Consider the following 17455-nt stretch of genomic DNA (forward strand, 5'->3'; position numbering starts at 1 on the left):
TTGACATACATCACCACACATCACAGCTTGACATACATCACAACACATCACAACTTGACATACCTCACAACACATCACAACTTGACATACATCACCACACATCACACCTTGATATACATCACAACACATCACAACTTGACAAACATCACAACACATCACACCTTGACAAACATCACAACACATCCTAACATCCCAAAGCCCCACTTTTTTTAAACCGTCTAAAGTTTATCCCAGTTTACCCCCTATACTTATCAAACTAATATTTCTAATGCATAATCTAATTAATCTCTTAGTACTATGTTTCTTGCACTATCTTTACGTCTTAGCTAAGGCCTTCACTATCTCTCCCCATATCTTTTCAAACTGATCTTTCTTATTATTGTCTATGGCTAAATTCTTCTCTATATTGGTATAATAAAGAATTTCGTTTTTCCATTGTTGTAGTGTTGGAGGTTTACTTGATTTCCAACTTCCAAGTATTCGTTTTTTAAATATAATTGATGAGTACATAATTATCCACCCCCTAGGGTATCTTACTGTGGCTACATCCTGGAAAAGACAGATTGAAGGATCACATTTGAATCTTTCCTTATGTACCCCTGAGAGCCAATGTTCTATGTCAACCCATGTTTTCTGTACTCTGGGACACTCCCAGAATGCGTGTATTAGTGAGTCTTTTTTCCACACTTTAAACAGTTATCTGATATATTACTATAATACTTATGGATTTTATCTCGCGTGTGGTAGACTCTATACATTATTTTATATTGGATTAAACGTAGATTTTCATTAACTGTCATGTCATTTGTAGTATTCCAACACTCTTTCCATTTTAAACCTATATCTGTTCTTCCTAGTTCTCGATTCCACATCTCAATCCTACTTTCTAACAGTTTTTCAGCTACATAGGTCTTCTGTAGAGTTCTATACATTTTACCTATCAAATTCTTATCCATTTCTCCATCAAATATGATATCCTCAATTGTACTCTGCTGCCCAAATGATTTTAAATTAAAATTTAGATGTATGTAGCTTCTTAGCTGCATTTATCTGAAATATTCAGCGTTGGCCAACTTATATTTACTTTGGAAGTCGTGCCATGGAATAATGGTATCCCCTCCTACTAAGTCGTTTATAGTTTCTATTCCCCTTGTTCTCCATGTAGACCAATTTATTGTAGCATTCTGAAGAGCTATCCAAGGATTGTTCCACAAAATAGTACTTTTTGGGATTGATATTGATTCTCCCAGTATCCTCTTAATTTTTTCCCATTAATTTTTATATATTATTATTATAGAATGACTTGTCCCCTATGAGTTCATGGATGACTGTGAGGCTGTTTGAACTTCAAAAGTGACTGACGTATAGATATTGCGCGACATTGTGATCGAAGCATCAGTTGTAAGTAAGTAAGTAACGTGCCAACGTGCCAAAAATCTGTATCCTTGTTGTATTTCTACCTTCCTAAATGATGGCTAGGACGTCGGGTTATAAAGCAAAAGCTTCTTTATATTAAAAAATATGTTGGCATACACTTTTGAGCACTTTCAAACAATAAACGAGTTATTGGATGTTCACTTTAATTTTGGACGTTACAATTTGCATTTCTCAAAAACCAACAAACTAAACTGTCAACTTCTATGACGTCTTGCCGCAAGGCCTTCTGGGACCAATTAAAGTGAATAATTTAACCTAACAAGTTAAAACACTCTATTAATACAGGCGGGCCGTCAAGCCCGTAGACTTTTACGTGTCAAGGCACATTTTTAAAGCGCAAATCTGTAATTCAAGACTCTCCGGTAATTTACACACAAGACTCACGTTGATCTCTACTCAGCGCACACACACACACACACACACACACACACACACACACACACACACACCTCCGGGTTGGTCATCCGGGCTGGCTGCTCTATGGGCCTTGTTGTGGTCCCCGGGGGCGGCCCTGAGGGAGGATGACTTCAGAGACTTCCAAGCAGACTGGACATTGAAGCCATCTTCTCCCTGGCTCTCCTTCTTGTTTTTTGGCATTTCTGCAACTTTCTACAAACAACTGAACAAGGAAGAGAATGTGAAATGACGTATTTTATATTTATATATTATTATTATTATTATTATTATAGAATGACTTGTCCCCTATGAGTTCATGGATGACTGTGAGGCTGTTTGAACTTCAAAAGTGACTGACGTTGACATTGCGCGACATTGTGATTGAAGCATCAGTTGCAGGTGCATGAAAGCTGAACAGTTTACTCGTCACCCAGGGAAACCAAATCTCGCGATGTGTGGGGGTCAGCGGAGCCACGATTAAGGTTGCGTTCGTAATCTCGCTCTGGAAATCTGATCAGAACTCATGGAACGCTTCTTGTCCAATCACATTACTAGGACGTTGAACCCAGAATTTCCGAAACGTAGGTTGGGTCCCAGGGGAAAGCTCATTAATATTCATAAAAGAAGCGCTAACCTGATTGGCCGATGAAACGCCGCTCCTCTCATCACCCGTTGTCGTGACAACGCTTGGCTAGTCAGCTAAATTAGCTAGCATACATCAATATACTAACTATACATATTTATCAAAACAATTACTTGTCCTGTATGTAAAAAATAAAATAAAATAAAAAATGTTGAGAAGAGCAGCGTTTCACTGGCCAATCAGGTAGCGCAGTCAGGTAGCGCAATCTCTCTCAGAGCGAATTTACGAACGCAGCCATTGTGTGTTTCGTTTCCAGATATTTCCAAGGGTTTGTTCGATTATTTCAGCTTTCATGACAACAACAGCTGCAACGTGCCAAAAAGCCATTATCATTGTTGTATTTCTACCTTCCTACGGCCAGGACGTCGGGTTGTAAAGGGAAAGCTTCTTTATATAAGCATCTCTGTTGGCCAACACTTTTCATCACTTTCAAACAATAAACGAGCTAGACTTCGACACTCAGCGGAGTCAACGCTCGCGCGCACACACACCCACGCACACACACACACCCGCGCAGCCACACCCAGACCCCCCCCCCCCCCACACACACACCCAGTCACACACACACACGTACGCTAACGTCCACAGGCGCTTACCTTGTGATAGCGTGTTGATCCTCGTGATACTGACATCAAACTGGCTCGATCGTCTTTTATAAACCCACATTTGATTGTGACGTCATTATGTCATCTCGACTGTTGTGATTATGACGTCATCCGTCTGAGTTTTGTCATTTTAAGAATGTTTGGGCATAATGTTTTAACAGGGTTTTCAGTAAACATTTTAAGAAGGTTATAAGCAAACGTTTTTAGAACGGTTTTTAGAGCACGTTATCCTAAAACATTCTGGGAACAAACAAAAAACGTAAGCTGAAAATGTTTTGAGAACATAAGGTGTAATGTTCTAGCAATATTGTCAACTCACATTTTAAGAAGGTTATTACCAAACATTTGTAGAATGTTTTTTGAGAACATTATCCTAGAACATTCTGGGAACTTAAAGAAAACTTCCCGCTGAAAACATTTTCAAGAACATTAGGGCATAATGTTCTAGCAATGTTGTCACTTAACATTTTAAGAAGGTTATCACACAACATTTAAAAAATGTTTTTAGAGAACATTATCCTAGAACATTCTGGGAACTTAAAGAAAACTTCCCGCTGAAAACATTTTCAAGAACATTAGGGCATAATGTTCAAGCAATGTTGTCACTTAACATTTTAAGAAGGTTATCACACAACATTTTAAAAATGTTTTTAGAGAACATTATCCTAGAACATTCTGGGAACTTAAAGAAAGCTTCCCGCTGAAAACATTTTCAAGAACATTAGGGCATAATGTTCTAGCAATGTTGTCACTTAACATTTTAAGGTTATCACACAACATTTAAAAAATGTTTTTAGAGAACATTATCCTAGAACATTCTGGGAACTTAAAGAAAACTTCCCGCTGAAAACATTACGAGAACATTCTAGGTAACATTCTTTGAACATTTTTAGAACAAAAAATTGCTAGCTGGGAATGTTCTTCCTTTGTTATCGTGTAACATTGTGGGAACATTTTATAAAAGAACATTCTATAATCTGTTACCTAAACAATGTCCCCAAAAAATCATTGGAATGTTGCAGGTAAAACGTTCTTCCTTTGTTTACATATCACATTACAGGAACATTCTAGAAAAAACGTTTTGTGATCTGAGGCATCAATAACATCCTGAAAACATTATCGAATGTTGCTTTGAAAATGTCCTTCCTTTGTTATCATGTAACATTGTGGGAACATTTTATAAAAGAACATTCTATAATCTGTTACCTAAACAATGTCCCCAAAACATCCTCAGAATGTTGCACCTAAAACGTTCTTACTTTGTTAACATTTAACGTTATAGGAACATTATTTGAAATGGTAAACATCCTTAAAATGCTCTTTGAACATTAGATGAAAACGTTTTCTTTAAAACATTAGCAGAACTTGTAGGGAATGTTAGCCAATGTTGTGGGAACATTCCCTGCTAGCTGGGGAAATACTTATTTTCTCCACTGTATGAAAGTTTCACTTTTTGAATTCAATTACAGAACTTTTTTGAGATGCACCTTATATTATGTACATTATAGGTGAAGTGATCATCCCGCAATCATCTCCCAGTTAGTTTTAAGCAATTGGCCCACAGGCCCAGAATGTGTATTGGATACAGGATGCAGTCCACTAGACGGCAGTCTCTCTTTATGTGTCTCAATGGTGAAGTGCAATTCGCTGAAAACAAATAAGCAATCAAACGAATATTCTTCCCAAAACATTTTTTTTTACCAAGGAGAAGACTACATACTGTATTAGGGATCAATAGAAACTGAAACCATAGTCCAAAACATATTTCTTGGCACCAGCCACTGGTGGCTGTGGTACTTTCACCTGTCTTGACATTATTGCACAATATTATTACACACCTGACATTATTTACACAGGCATGATTGTACCATCTTTCTTTTATTTTTATAATCAATAAAGAAGCAACTACAATATCTTAAACATTTTTTATTTATTTCATGTTTAATTATCACATCACTAATTAACAAAGAACCACAATAAACACTTCTTTCAAACCAAAAATAATGAAAAACTAAAAAACAAAACAAAATAAATTCTGTAAATGACATTGTGTAAATGACATATTCTGTAAATGACATACCTAACACATCCCATTGGTCTCTGCATGCTCCTACCTGGGTGTTTTCTATGTGCATGTGTGAGGTGCACACTAGTGGTAGAAGCAGATCTATGGAGCTCTTAGATGCATTACAGGGGAGCTCTTGTTACACAAGCCAAACCTGACAGCTACTGTTAGTCTTAACACAAGGGTGTGTTAAGGGGCAGTTTGTAGGGGCAGACATCTCTGACACTCCAGGGCAGTGTGTGTGTGTGTGTGTGCCTTGTCTGTGTGTATGTGTGTGCCTTGTCTGTGTGTGTGTCCGTGTGTGTGTGTTCTGTGAGTGGCAGGGGCAACAATAATATTATTCCTAAATGATACTCCCACTTCCTAACAAGATGCCCTGCTCCACAATGGCATTTCACACAGTGCAATTTCTACATGTCTATTTCTACATGTCTATTTCTACATGTCTATTTCTACATGTCTATTTCTACATGTCTATCTCTACATTTCTATTTCTACATGTCTACATGTCTATCTCTTCATTTCTACATGTCTATCTCTTCATTTCTACATGTCTATCTCTTCCTTCGTGTTACGTTTTCAAATCAATGTGAGGACACTACATCCTGCAATGTAAATATAATAACTGAAGGTCTTCTTGCTAATGACAGTATTTAAATGTCTTAAGACTAGGGTCATGGGGATGGGAAAAGGTTACATGAGTTACAGAAACTTTTGGTCACGATTGTGAAAGAGAACTGTCAAGAATAGACAGAAATCCACTAACTAGACCCAGCCACACTCTGCCTCTCACACTCCCCATAATCACAACCACCATGTACAGTTGCTACGAGCTAGACCGGAAAGTACATAAAAGTGTTGCAGCTTTAGTAGGCTACTTTGTATATCTCAAGAACATTCATTCACTTCATCAGCCCTTTTCTTAAGAAAAAGGTGGACTTGATCAATAATAATAATAATAATAATAATAATAATCATCATCATCATAATAATTCAAATGACACTAATTTCCATTAAAACCGTTTAAGGTACACGGACACTAAAGCTATACTTAACATCCTTATGATGAATCCGATTCGCTTTGTTTTTTGCATCATCGTTTATTTTAATTGTTGTGGTGATACATAATGTATAAACAGTCACATATACATCTATATCCGACTGTGTGCGATTTCATAGAGTGAGAGTAGTAGGTAGATCAAGGGTAACAATGATATTAAAAGTGGCTGCAGACAGGCACAAGGAGAACTGTAGTCAGATGAGGGCCGTGGCACCAGAAGTGATTTTATGGTCCAAAGGGACCAGCTTGCTGCTCTTCCAACACTCAACACTACAAAACCATTCAAATATCAATATCTTCAAACCTCTTCATAACCTTCATAAAAACACCTCTTCCCCAACCATAACAGTTATTGGCCTTATTCATAACAACATTGGGATCAAGGGATTATTCCATACATCTAAATAGATTGCGATTACTCCATGAAACATATATATAATAAAAAAAAAAAAAAGAAGCATTACAATCTTGGCAATTAACATGAACAATATTTCATGGACTTCTTAAGAGCAAATTAATGGAATATTGTTCAGTGTTCTATCTGTAAGAGAATGTGAAAAGATCCTTTATTGTATTAGTTCAAGGGCCCTTTGCTGCATTGCTAATATCCAGGGACATATCAACCTTTTGTGAAATGACAGTGACCCCCTCTTTGATATTTTCAAGCTTTAATGTGCTGTTGATAGTTTCCAGATCTCTGATTCTCTCTCTCTGTCCCTATCTCTCTCTCTCTCTCTCCCTCTCCCTCTCTCCTAGCGTTAATGTGCTGTTGATAGTTTCCAGATCTCTGATTCATAACCCCCTCCCTGGTCCTCTACCCTCCTCCCTGATCCTCTAACCTCCTCAGTGCTGTTGATAGTTTCCATATCTCTGATTCAGGACAGAGAAAGGCATTTAAGTGTCAGTAGTTTTTTCTTTGAGTGTTCGTGGTACTATTGATATATCTTTTCTTTGGAAATCAGGGGGTAGCTAAACGCATCATTGCTAATCAGCAGTAATCAATGTCTGTAGAAATGTCATAATCTGGGCAACAAAACATAAGTAAACATGATGAGTCTACAACTGAACTATATAAAATACCAAACTGCAATAATATTTTAAAGTAAAATGACTGCCCTCAATGTTCTTTCTGCCCACCGTATTATCAAAACAGAGCAACAATAAGGAAAGATAAACCATTTACTAGGATCGGCCGAAGGATAAAGATACTGAACCACAACACTGCAAGTCATAATGCACAGTGCATGCTCTGGGCATGATATTACCTGGCCATGCTCTAAAAAGGCAATTGAAGGCAATACATTTCTACGAGTAAAATAAGCCACATTGAATGTTCCACTGCCAATACCCTGACGAAAACAAGTACTGTAAGTTGTACAGTGTGTCCTTCAGCAGAACCTCTTACAATGTTAACTGCCAAATAACACATTACCTCAACCCTAAAAACACACACACCTGTAGGCCTAATGGGACAACAACCAGGATTAGGTCAGAAATACAATTTGATTTAGATCCTCATAAAACTACAGCTACAGCAGGCGGCTTCATTTAAACATTCTCTTGGTCTGTGTCTCTCCGGACAGGGACCCATCAGTCACATCCTCATGTTTAGGTGAGCAGGAAAGGAGGCATGTACAAGACACACAGCTCCACCAACCTCCAATACACATACTGTACCCATTCATCATTCAATCATCTTCACCACATTTCTAAGCTTCTTAACTGTATCATCTTCTATTCATTTCCTGTCATACTTTTCTGACTGTTTCCTCAACTCGTTCGCTAAGTGTTTATTGTCTCTCCGTTCATCCTTCTCTGTCTGTCCTAATCTTCCTCTCAACATACCTGACACCTTCATCCATTTTAAAGCTCTGAATGCTGTTGCGTCCTCATGACTGTGTTCTTTTTTTAATTATATTTTTTAACGTGTGCATGTGTATTCAAGAGGATATCTTTAGTCCTATCTGAAAACATACCATCCACTGTATTGCTTATATAACGAAAATAAGAGAAAGAAAATAACAAGAAAACAACTTTAACTGAAACCAAGGAGAAGAAAAACAAGTTGAGAATGATAAAAAAAAAGAAAAAGAAAAGAGCCAACAGAACACCACAGCTCATTGTTACGTTATTCACTCACACACATCATCACAAACATAGAGATTAAAGACAGTTAAATAGCCTACTGTTCAAACGGTCTACTATTTTTTTTCTTTTTTTTAAAATTGTATTTGTGAGTGCTTTTATGGTGGGAAGTGAAGAAGGATGGTTCTCACATGGGCACGAGAGAGAGAGAGAGTAGGTGAGATGAGACAGTGAGTGAGTATGCCAATGGGTTAAGTTGATTAACGTGAACACACGACAGCCCCATATGGTCACAATTAAAGGGGTGCTACACATGGTACTCTTCATACATAAGCCACAGGGTGAGTCCAGGGGTGACTGTGTTAGGTGAACAAGGTGTGTGATTGGTATTGCCTGGTAGATTTACTCTTTCACTAAAACAACATTGGTAAATACTGTAATACTGGTTCAGATTGACATTTATGCTGCGTGTAAGTGCCAAGTCATGCTCTTGGAGAGGAGAGGTGACGTGACACGGAAAAGAGGAGAGAGGATCTTATGACGCAGCCCATTATCAACACATTACCCGGTCAGAAGATTCTAACTAAACCCAGGATCTCAAGACCCCCCCCCCCCCCACAAAAAAAAACTGATCAACACTCCCAGAGGATCAGAGTAACCATGGCAACCCTCCATTCCCCATTCCACTGTAGCCTTACCCTTGCCCAAAGCTAAGTCTATGTACAAATGTCAGCTGAGCTAACGGGAACACGTGACAACAGAAGTGCAGGGGAGGGGTAGCGTAATAGAGAATGATACACAATGAGGTCATAGGGAAAGGGGGATGTTTTAAGATGGATGGTGGGATGGCGGAGAGGCGGAGGGGTGAGGGATGAGGTCATGATCTGAGTCCTGCTAGTGTGGCGATGACCTCCAGCCCCGCTGGTGGAGGGAGGAGGCAGGGGGTCGGTGGGGGGCAGGAGTGGAGGCAGCTGGCGCAGGCCAGAGAGTCGTGGAGGGAGAGGCTGCGTGGCGGGTGTGGGGGGGGGCTGTCGCCCAGGTCTGGCCAGGTGGTGATGATGTCGGCGCCATGGTCCGTGCGAGAGCAGGCATTCTCTCTGAAGTTTAGCTTGAAAGACTCAATCTACAGCAAGAAAAAAGGTGGGAGGGGGAAAACAAATCCAGAAAAGAGCAGAGAGAGCAAAAGGGAGAGAGAGGGGGAAGAGGGAAGAAGGAGAGGATGTTGGGGGGGGATTGAGAGGAAGAGAGTGGAAGGATAGCACAAAGCAGAATTAGATGCCTGCAAAATAAGAAGTCACAGATGACGAGGGGGTCAGGGACTTTGGACTGCACAAACAGGATGAAATGTTTACAACACAAAAAAAACACAGCGAGTCACAAAGATACTTTTATGAGATGGAGCCGGTCAAATTTCGCAGAAAATTCCATACTCTCATAATCTGGAGCTGCAACACCTTATACAGTATGACTCAACAGTCTTCCTGATCAACCATCATTTTGCCACAATGTTCTGCAAGACTGTAGCCCCCCCCCTCCCCCAAGACTGCCCGTAGCCCCCCCTCCCCCAAGACTGCCCGTAGCCCCCCGTCCCCCAAGACTGCCCGTAGCCCCCCCTCCCCCTCTGCAAGACTGTAGCCCCCCCCCTTCTGCAAGACTGCCCGTAGCCCCCCCCCTTCTGCAAGACTGCCCGTAGCCCCCCCCCCTCTGCCAGACTGCCCGTAGCCCCCCCCCTTCTGCAAGACTGCCCGTAGCCCCCCCCTCTGCCAGACTGCCCGTAGCCCCCCCTCCCCCTCTGCAAGACTGCCCGTAGCCCCGCCTCCCCCTCTGCCAGACTGCCCGTAGCCCCCCCTCCCCCTCTGCAAGACTGCCCGTAGCCCCCCCCCCCCCCTGCCCGTAGCCCCCCCCCCCTGCAAGACTGCCCGTAGCCCCCCCCCCCCCCCTGCCCGTAGCCCCCCCCCCCCCCTTGGGGCTTTTGCAGAATTTACAATACATCTTTTTGTTGACCAAATACAACATTTGAGCACACTGATTTCTAGTCAAAAAGAGTGGTCTAGCACCGCGGTGTAGAGTGCAAACATATGCTCATGTCGGCATGGGTTGGAATCCGGCCCATGCCCCGCTGACATGCCCTCTTCTCCTTACCTTCCTGTCTATCTTCACTATCTCTGTCCAATAAAGAATTCAAATATGAGTGGGACTGCCCCTCTCCGAAATAAATTAACCTTTAAAAAAAAGAAACACAGCCGTGTCTGGATAGCGTCAATATCACTGGGAATAACAAGGGACTGAGCTGGGTCTCTCACTCCACACATCCCTCTCTGGTAGGGGGCTGAGGAGAACAGTGAGGTAGGCCCGGAGGGGGGGTCGAGGTGGAGCAGGGGTCAGATCTGGGCGGGGCGGGGGGCACACTTACTTGTCTCTGGGATGCGTGTGTCTAGGCCCTGGGGGTCCCGGAGGCCCTCACTCCCGCAGGGGGTGGCCTCCTTCAGCCCATTCTCCTGGGCGAGGGTCCCTGCCTGCCCTGGCTCTGAGGCTGGGGCTGGGGACAGGGCTGAGGCCGGGGCTCCACTGGAGGGAGCCCCATTCCCATCTGCTGTCTCCTGGGTCCCCTCAGCCTAGAAACACATAGCAGGGTGTCAATTGAGGCAATGGAATGGAGACAAAAAAGAGGCTGATTTGTGTGTTGGATAGGGGGTGATAAAAACACCAAAAATAACTCAAAGCAAACATGACATGTGCTGAATATGGTTATTGAAATAAATGGTGTAAGAAATCATGAGAAGCAAAAGGTAGGAACACATGGAGTGGCTGTTCCGATGCCCGAATAAAATAATGTATTTAACGATGACAAGCAAGGAGAAGCAGAAGAGTAGAGGCCATACTGTATCTTCTATGGACGTATGGAAGTATCTTTATATACATAAATACATCATGTTCTTCTTCTTCGGCGTATGGGTTGTTGTTCTTCCTCTCCACTCCACCAGGCTCGGGGCCGAGGGGCTACCCTTTTACCACCCCGAGACCTGGTTGAGGGGCTCACCCGGGCTATATTTCTGGACACCCCTCCAGAAGCCACGTCATCGTCTCGTCATCTAGTACCGACAGACCATGCATCCCGTTGGGTGGGTGGTACACCGGGCAATCCAGGATAATATGGTCTGCGGTTTGGTCCTCTGCGCCACACTCGCACGACGCATTTGGGGCCAAGCCCCATCTGTGCATTGATGAGCGGAAACGCCCGACGCCGGTCCGGAGACGATTGAGCCTCACCCAGGATAGCCTTGGCAAGTCCATCCCGAGGGGCTCAGCGCCGGCGACTGGGATGTGGTCGCGGAGTTTGGAGGTGTTAGCCTCCCACTCCGCGCGCCACATATAATCCGCCCATCCTGCCGCACTGATGTTGAGATCTCTGCATTGCTGCCTGAGATCCTGTGCGGCAGGCACAAATGGGTGTCTCGACTTGAGACGCCGGGAGGGCTCCGCTGTTATAGTGAGCCTATCATGGAGCAGATGGTTATTAAGCTCCACGGCCCGGCAGGCGAGACGTGCTGTGGCTCCCATGCGGCGGAGGCCTGCGGGCTGGATGCCTGCTAGGATGGGAAGGTTGTCCACGGGGGTAGGACGCAGGCATCCTGTCACAATGCGCAAGGCTTCGTTTATAGGCGAGTCGATGAGGCGGGTGTGGGCACTGCGACACCATACTGGGGCGCAGTATTCACTAGTTGAATAAACGAGGGCTAGGGCTGCCGTGCGCAAGGTCCTTGCGCCGGCGCCCCAGCCCGAGCCAACCAGTCGCCTCATCAACGCCACACGAGCTGTTAACTTCTTGCGCAGTGACTCGAGGTGTCGGCGAAACGTGAGCGTCCTGTCCAATGTCACGCCGAGATAGATTGGCTCAGCGGAACATGGCAGGGGAGTTCCATCTAGGTGTACTCTAAGCTCACGTTTAGCCTCCCTGTTGTTAAGGTGGAAGGCAGCCGACACCGTCTTTGCCTCGCTAAGCTTCAATCTCCATTTCCGGAAGTATGCCACTAGTGTCTGCATGTCCTGGCTCAGAATCCCCTCCACAGACTGCCAATTTCCAGCAGAGTACACCACTGCGAGGTCGTCTGCGTAGGCGTACTTCCGCGAGAGTGTGTTGGGCAGGTCATAGGTGTAGATATTATAGAGGAGGGGGGCCAGGACCGATCCCTGAGGGACGCCGTTCTTAAGGCGTCGGAGCCTGCTTAGCTGTCCGCGACCGGTGGTGAGGGTAAAGCTGCGGTTACGGATGAGCTCCATGATCATTCTGACCATGTGCCTGTCCGGCAGCAGGCGGAGCAGCTTGCAGGAGAGGCCGCGATGCCATACGGTATCGTAGGCAGCCGTCAGGTCTATAAAGATATTGAAATAAATGGTGTAATAAATCATGAGAAGCAAAAGGTAGGAACACATGGAGTGGCTGTTCCGATGCCCGAATAAAATAATGTTGATGAGGATACAGGATACAGTACTAGACATTCCACAACATCGAACCCTGGATTTTAACGCAACTATGATATAAAGAGCAGCAAAACAAATATGATGTTGGCACTGATGATACACATGAGGAATGTATGATACCTATTCTATGTGTCTCAGGAATCTGATTGCAAATCTCAAATGTTTGTGTGTGTGTGTGTGTATAATATCAATATGTGTGTGTATAATATATGTGAGCGCAAACACGCATGCGTACAGTATTTACTGTGCATTGTGCATGGTCACTATGGTGTATGTAAACAGTGTGTGAATTCATTCCCAGCGCTAAAGAAGATGTGAAAGAAAGTGAAACAGCCATGGAGATGGTCATGTTACAAAAATGGACTGCCATAGGCTGAGGGGACAGGTGACATCACACTAGATCAGCCTAGCTTGTGCTTGGCGTTTCCCACATCCCCCCTAGTTTTAGTATGATGGTAGGCCGCTTTGGTCTTCCTCCAAACATGCCCGATGGTCTTCATCCTCCTCACTCTCCTCCCCTCACACACGTCCTCTTACATCTCGCTCTGTGTCCTACACCACCTCCTCACCACCCCCCACCTCTCACCCACAGGCTCCATATTCCCCACAATGTCTCTCTCCTCCCTCCACCCCCCCCAGGTCCTCCCCCGTGTGTCTCCTAGTCTCTGTCTCTCTCCTCCCTCCACCCTCCCCAGGTCCTCCCCCGTGTGTCTCCTAGACTCTGTCTCTCTCCTCCCTCCACCCCCCCCAGGTCCTCCCCCGTGTGTCTCCTAGACTCTGTCTCTCTCCTCCCTCCACCCTCCCCAGGTCCTCCCCCGTGTGTCTCCTAGACTCTGTCTCTCTCCTCCCTCCACCTCCCCAGGTCCTCCCCCGTGTGTCTCTCTCCTCCCTCCACCCTCCCCAGGTCCTCCCCCGTGTGTCTCCTAGACTCTGTCTCTCTCCTCCCTCCACCCTCCCCAGGTCCTCCCCCGTGTGTCTCCTAGACTCTGTCTCTCTCCTCCCTCCACCCCCCCCAGGTCCTCCCCCGTGTGTCTCCTAGACTCTGTCTCTCTCCTCCCTCCACCTCCCCCAGGTCCTCCCCCGTGTGTCTCCTAGACTCTGTCTCTCTCCTCCCTCCACCCTCCCCAGGTCCTCCCCCGTGTGTCTCCTAGACTCTGTCTCTCTCCTCCCTCCACCCTCCCCAGGTCCTCCCCCGTGTGTCTCCTAGTCTCTGTCTCTCTCCTCCCTCCACCCTCCCCAGGTCCTCCCCCGTGTGGCTCCTAGACTCTGTCTCTCTCCTCCCTCCACCCTCCCCAGGTCCTCCCCCGTGTGTCTCCTAGACTCTGTCTCTCTCCTCCCTCCACCTCCCCCAGGTCCTCCCCCGTGTGTCTCCTAGACTCTGTCTCTCTCCTCCCTCCACCCTCCCCAGGTCCTCCCCCGTGTGTCTCCTAGACTCTGTCTCACTGTGTCTCTTGGAGCTGAGAACAGAGCTGCTGTGGCAGAGCCGTGCCTGCAGGTCCAGTCTCATCCCGTCACCAAGGGGAGAGAGAGGGGGAAGGCTTACTCTAGTCTCATCCCGTCACCAAGGGGAGAGAGAGGGGGAAGGCTTACTCTAGTCTCATCCTGTCACCAAGGGGAGAGAGAGGGGGAAGGCTTACTCTAGTCTCATCCCGTCACCAAGGGGAGAGAGAGGGGGAAGGCTTACTCTTGTCTCATCCCGTCACCAAGGGGAGAGAGAGGGGGAAGGCTTACTCTAGTCTCATCCCGTCACCAAGGGGAGAGAGAGGGGGAAGGCTTACTCTAGGGTACTGCAGGAGGAAGGAGCAGTCTTGTCAACACCCTTTAGTGTGGTTAGGAATGACAGGAAGAGAACACAGTCATCGAGAAACAAAATAAATGGTTTTTATTCTGTTTTATCTTTCTTGCTCACTCGCTTTATCTATATTTCTCTTCATCTCTCTTAAGCTGTGTGCACACACACACACGCACACACACACACACACACACACACACACACACACACACACACACACACACACACACGCACACACACACACACACACACACGCACACACGCACACACACACACACACACGCTTAGGATAAAATCCTTGTAGGTAGTGGTGTCCATCTGGCAAATATCCACGATGGCTTGTTTGAAACCCACCTTACAGATTGGCCATCTTTCCTACCGTCAAAATGACCCAGAAATGACCCATGAACATGTGAATTTATAGGTTATTATAACAGATCACTACAAATAACTTTGCACAGAATATTGTAATAAACTCCTCAAAGAAAGTTCGGAAACGTTATTTCTGCCAGCACTTGAAGCTCAAAACGAGAGTGAATACCAACAGAAGAATATTGCAGGGGATTTTGGCAATTTATTTTGGGCTGCTACCCACACGTTTAGCACGTTTTGCTCATTCCACGAATGCATGATCCTTATGCATGATTATTAAAGGGGAGGAATAATCGACTGAAATAATGTTTCCGAACTTTTTGGGGGGAGTTTATTAAAACGTGACCGACTCACTCTGTGACAAAAGAAAACAGCACACAAGTTCCATTGGAGGTAATTCAAAATATTTTGTTCATCTTATAGCTTGTATGATATATAATCATATAATATATGCCATTTAGCTGACACTTTTATCCAAAGGGACTTACATTGCAGTGAGTGCATCCATGTTTCAGTATATAATAATAATAATAATAATAATAATAGTTTTATTGCCATGCAATCAACTTGTCAGTCAATTGTTGGAATTTGGTATTTTATGCTCTAGGCAAGGGGTCAGCCATAGACGGTGACCCTGGAGCAATTAGGGGTTCAGTGCCTTGCTCAAGGACACCTCGACACATGGCCAGCCGGGGTTTGAACCGGCTCTACCTCCTGAGCCACTGCCGCCATATATGATCCCAGCGGGAATCAAACCCACAACCTAAGCGTTGTTAGCGCATAGGTATGAACAAGACTGTGTGGTACTGTAAAGTACGGTTGCCTGTAATGTAAGAGGGCCCTTTGTCTGGTTTCCTCACCTTGAAGTTGCCACCACCGGGCTCGTGACTCAGGTTGTCCATGGAACCAATTTTAGACTGAGCCTTATCTTTGAAGTTAACTTTATGGGACTCTATCTTCACTTCTCCGCCCCCTGGAAGACATTACATTCATTGGATTCAACTTCATCACAGTGTACTGAGACAATGAAATGCAGTTTGGAATCTAACCAGATGGCAGTGCAAAAGTGCATGGTGCAAAAGACACGATACTGTAGACAGTGCATAAGGTAGAGTATAAGGTATTATACTAGTTAGACATACAGAGTCAATAGCATACACACAAGTCCCTGGAATACCCTGGATCCTTTGAAAATGATACATTATGGAGAGTGGACAGGATCACACAACCCAGAAGAACCTTACCAGGTTTGTGCTTGATGTTGGTCTTTGAGCCACACTTTGCTGTCACTTTGCTCAGGTCTACCTTTTTGGTAAGTATCTGAACCTGCAAACAAACATCAAACAGTTACACACAATGAGGAGCCAATGAATGTCAAGGAGACATTCCTTCTGGCCATGTAAGATTCAACTTATAATCCGGCTTTGTCATCAAGTCTGCTCTTAGAACAGCTGTCGATAAACTCTATAAACTGTGGTGAACCTTTATGCAATGTATACTCTGCATAGAGTAGCAATACATGTATACACTGCACAGAGTAGCAATACAAGGACAACAGAATCAGGAAGCAAGCCTGTGGAGAACCAATCAGAGCTCTGTGTCTGTGCAGGAGGTCAGAGGTCACACAAGGAAAGCTGGTGTTTGATTGGTGTTTTAGTTGGAGTTAGAGACAGAGACAGGTAGAGTCTAAAAGCCAGGGACAGTTGCAGGCATAGCATGGAGGAGAGCTGAGCTTTCTAACATGTTGACCAAAACCACGTCACACAACCAAGGCCCAAACAACAAAGAGAGAGACATTGAATTTGAGTGATGGTGTTCAGTGGTGTAGCTTGGTGAGAGCAATAGTTTTTTTAGCAATGGCTGTGACAGTTCTTAAGGGAGAAGTGCGTGGCGTTACAGCTATACTATTACTGAGATCAGGAGCTATATTTATCAATGAACGGGACCTGAACAGATTCCGATCATTTCAGACCAGGTCAGTCTCCCTCAGGCCCTATTATTACAGCGCCGATCTGTAGAGGTGGTGACCCAATGGCGGTGATTGGTGCGTTGTGTTCAGGCCATTCAAGCTTAGCCGCAACCCGGTACTTACGTTCCCTCCACCAGGAACATGCTTGATATTGTCCTTGGACCCCAAGCGTGAGGTGACGTGGCTGAAGTCCAACTTTTTGGAGACTATCTGAACCTACGAACACAGCATAGCAGCAGAGAGGAGAGAGGGGGGGGGGTCACCGTGAGGGTCAGGGTTAGGGCAGACGGAGGGGAGGGGGGCAGATATACGGATAGACAGAGAAAAGCAGAAGCTTCTAGAAGCCACACAAAGATCCATACACTGTACACACACATGCACCTCACACATGAACACAACGCTGTCCCTCTCATAACCCTCCCACTAAAACACCACAAAAACACAATCATACCATGACAGTTGGTCATTAATAATGTGGACCACCAAACACCATACAGGCAGGTACGGTACAAGACCAAGCCTTTAGATTCAGATAGGGAATAACAAACA

General features: G+C 44.8%; 1 protein-coding gene across 1 annotated transcript in view; it reads right to left on the reverse strand.

The window, feature by feature from the left end:
* Positions 1-9283: 9283 nt before the first annotated feature.
* Positions 9284-17455, reverse strand: part of LOC308169773 (uncharacterized protein) — a gene marked incomplete at its 5' end in the record, with an annotated part of 29961 nt that continues 21789 nt past the window's right edge. Inside the window, 5 exons of the mRNA XM_080544511.1 lie at positions 9284-9414; positions 10705-10906; positions 15798-15910; positions 16182-16263; positions 17030-17122. Coding sequence (XP_080400637.1) covers positions 9410-9414; positions 10705-10906; positions 15798-15910; positions 16182-16263; positions 17030-17122 — 495 coding nt within the window. The 3' untranslated portion in view covers positions 9284-9409. The remainder of the gene's footprint in view (positions 9415-10704; positions 10907-15797; positions 15911-16181; positions 16264-17029; positions 17123-17455) is intronic.

The sequence above is a fragment of the Nansenia antarctica genome, assembly GCF_963989245.1.
Source record: "Nansenia antarctica genome assembly, chromosome: 13".
NCBI lineage: Eukaryota > Metazoa > Chordata > Actinopteri > Argentiniformes > Microstomatidae > Nansenia > Nansenia antarctica.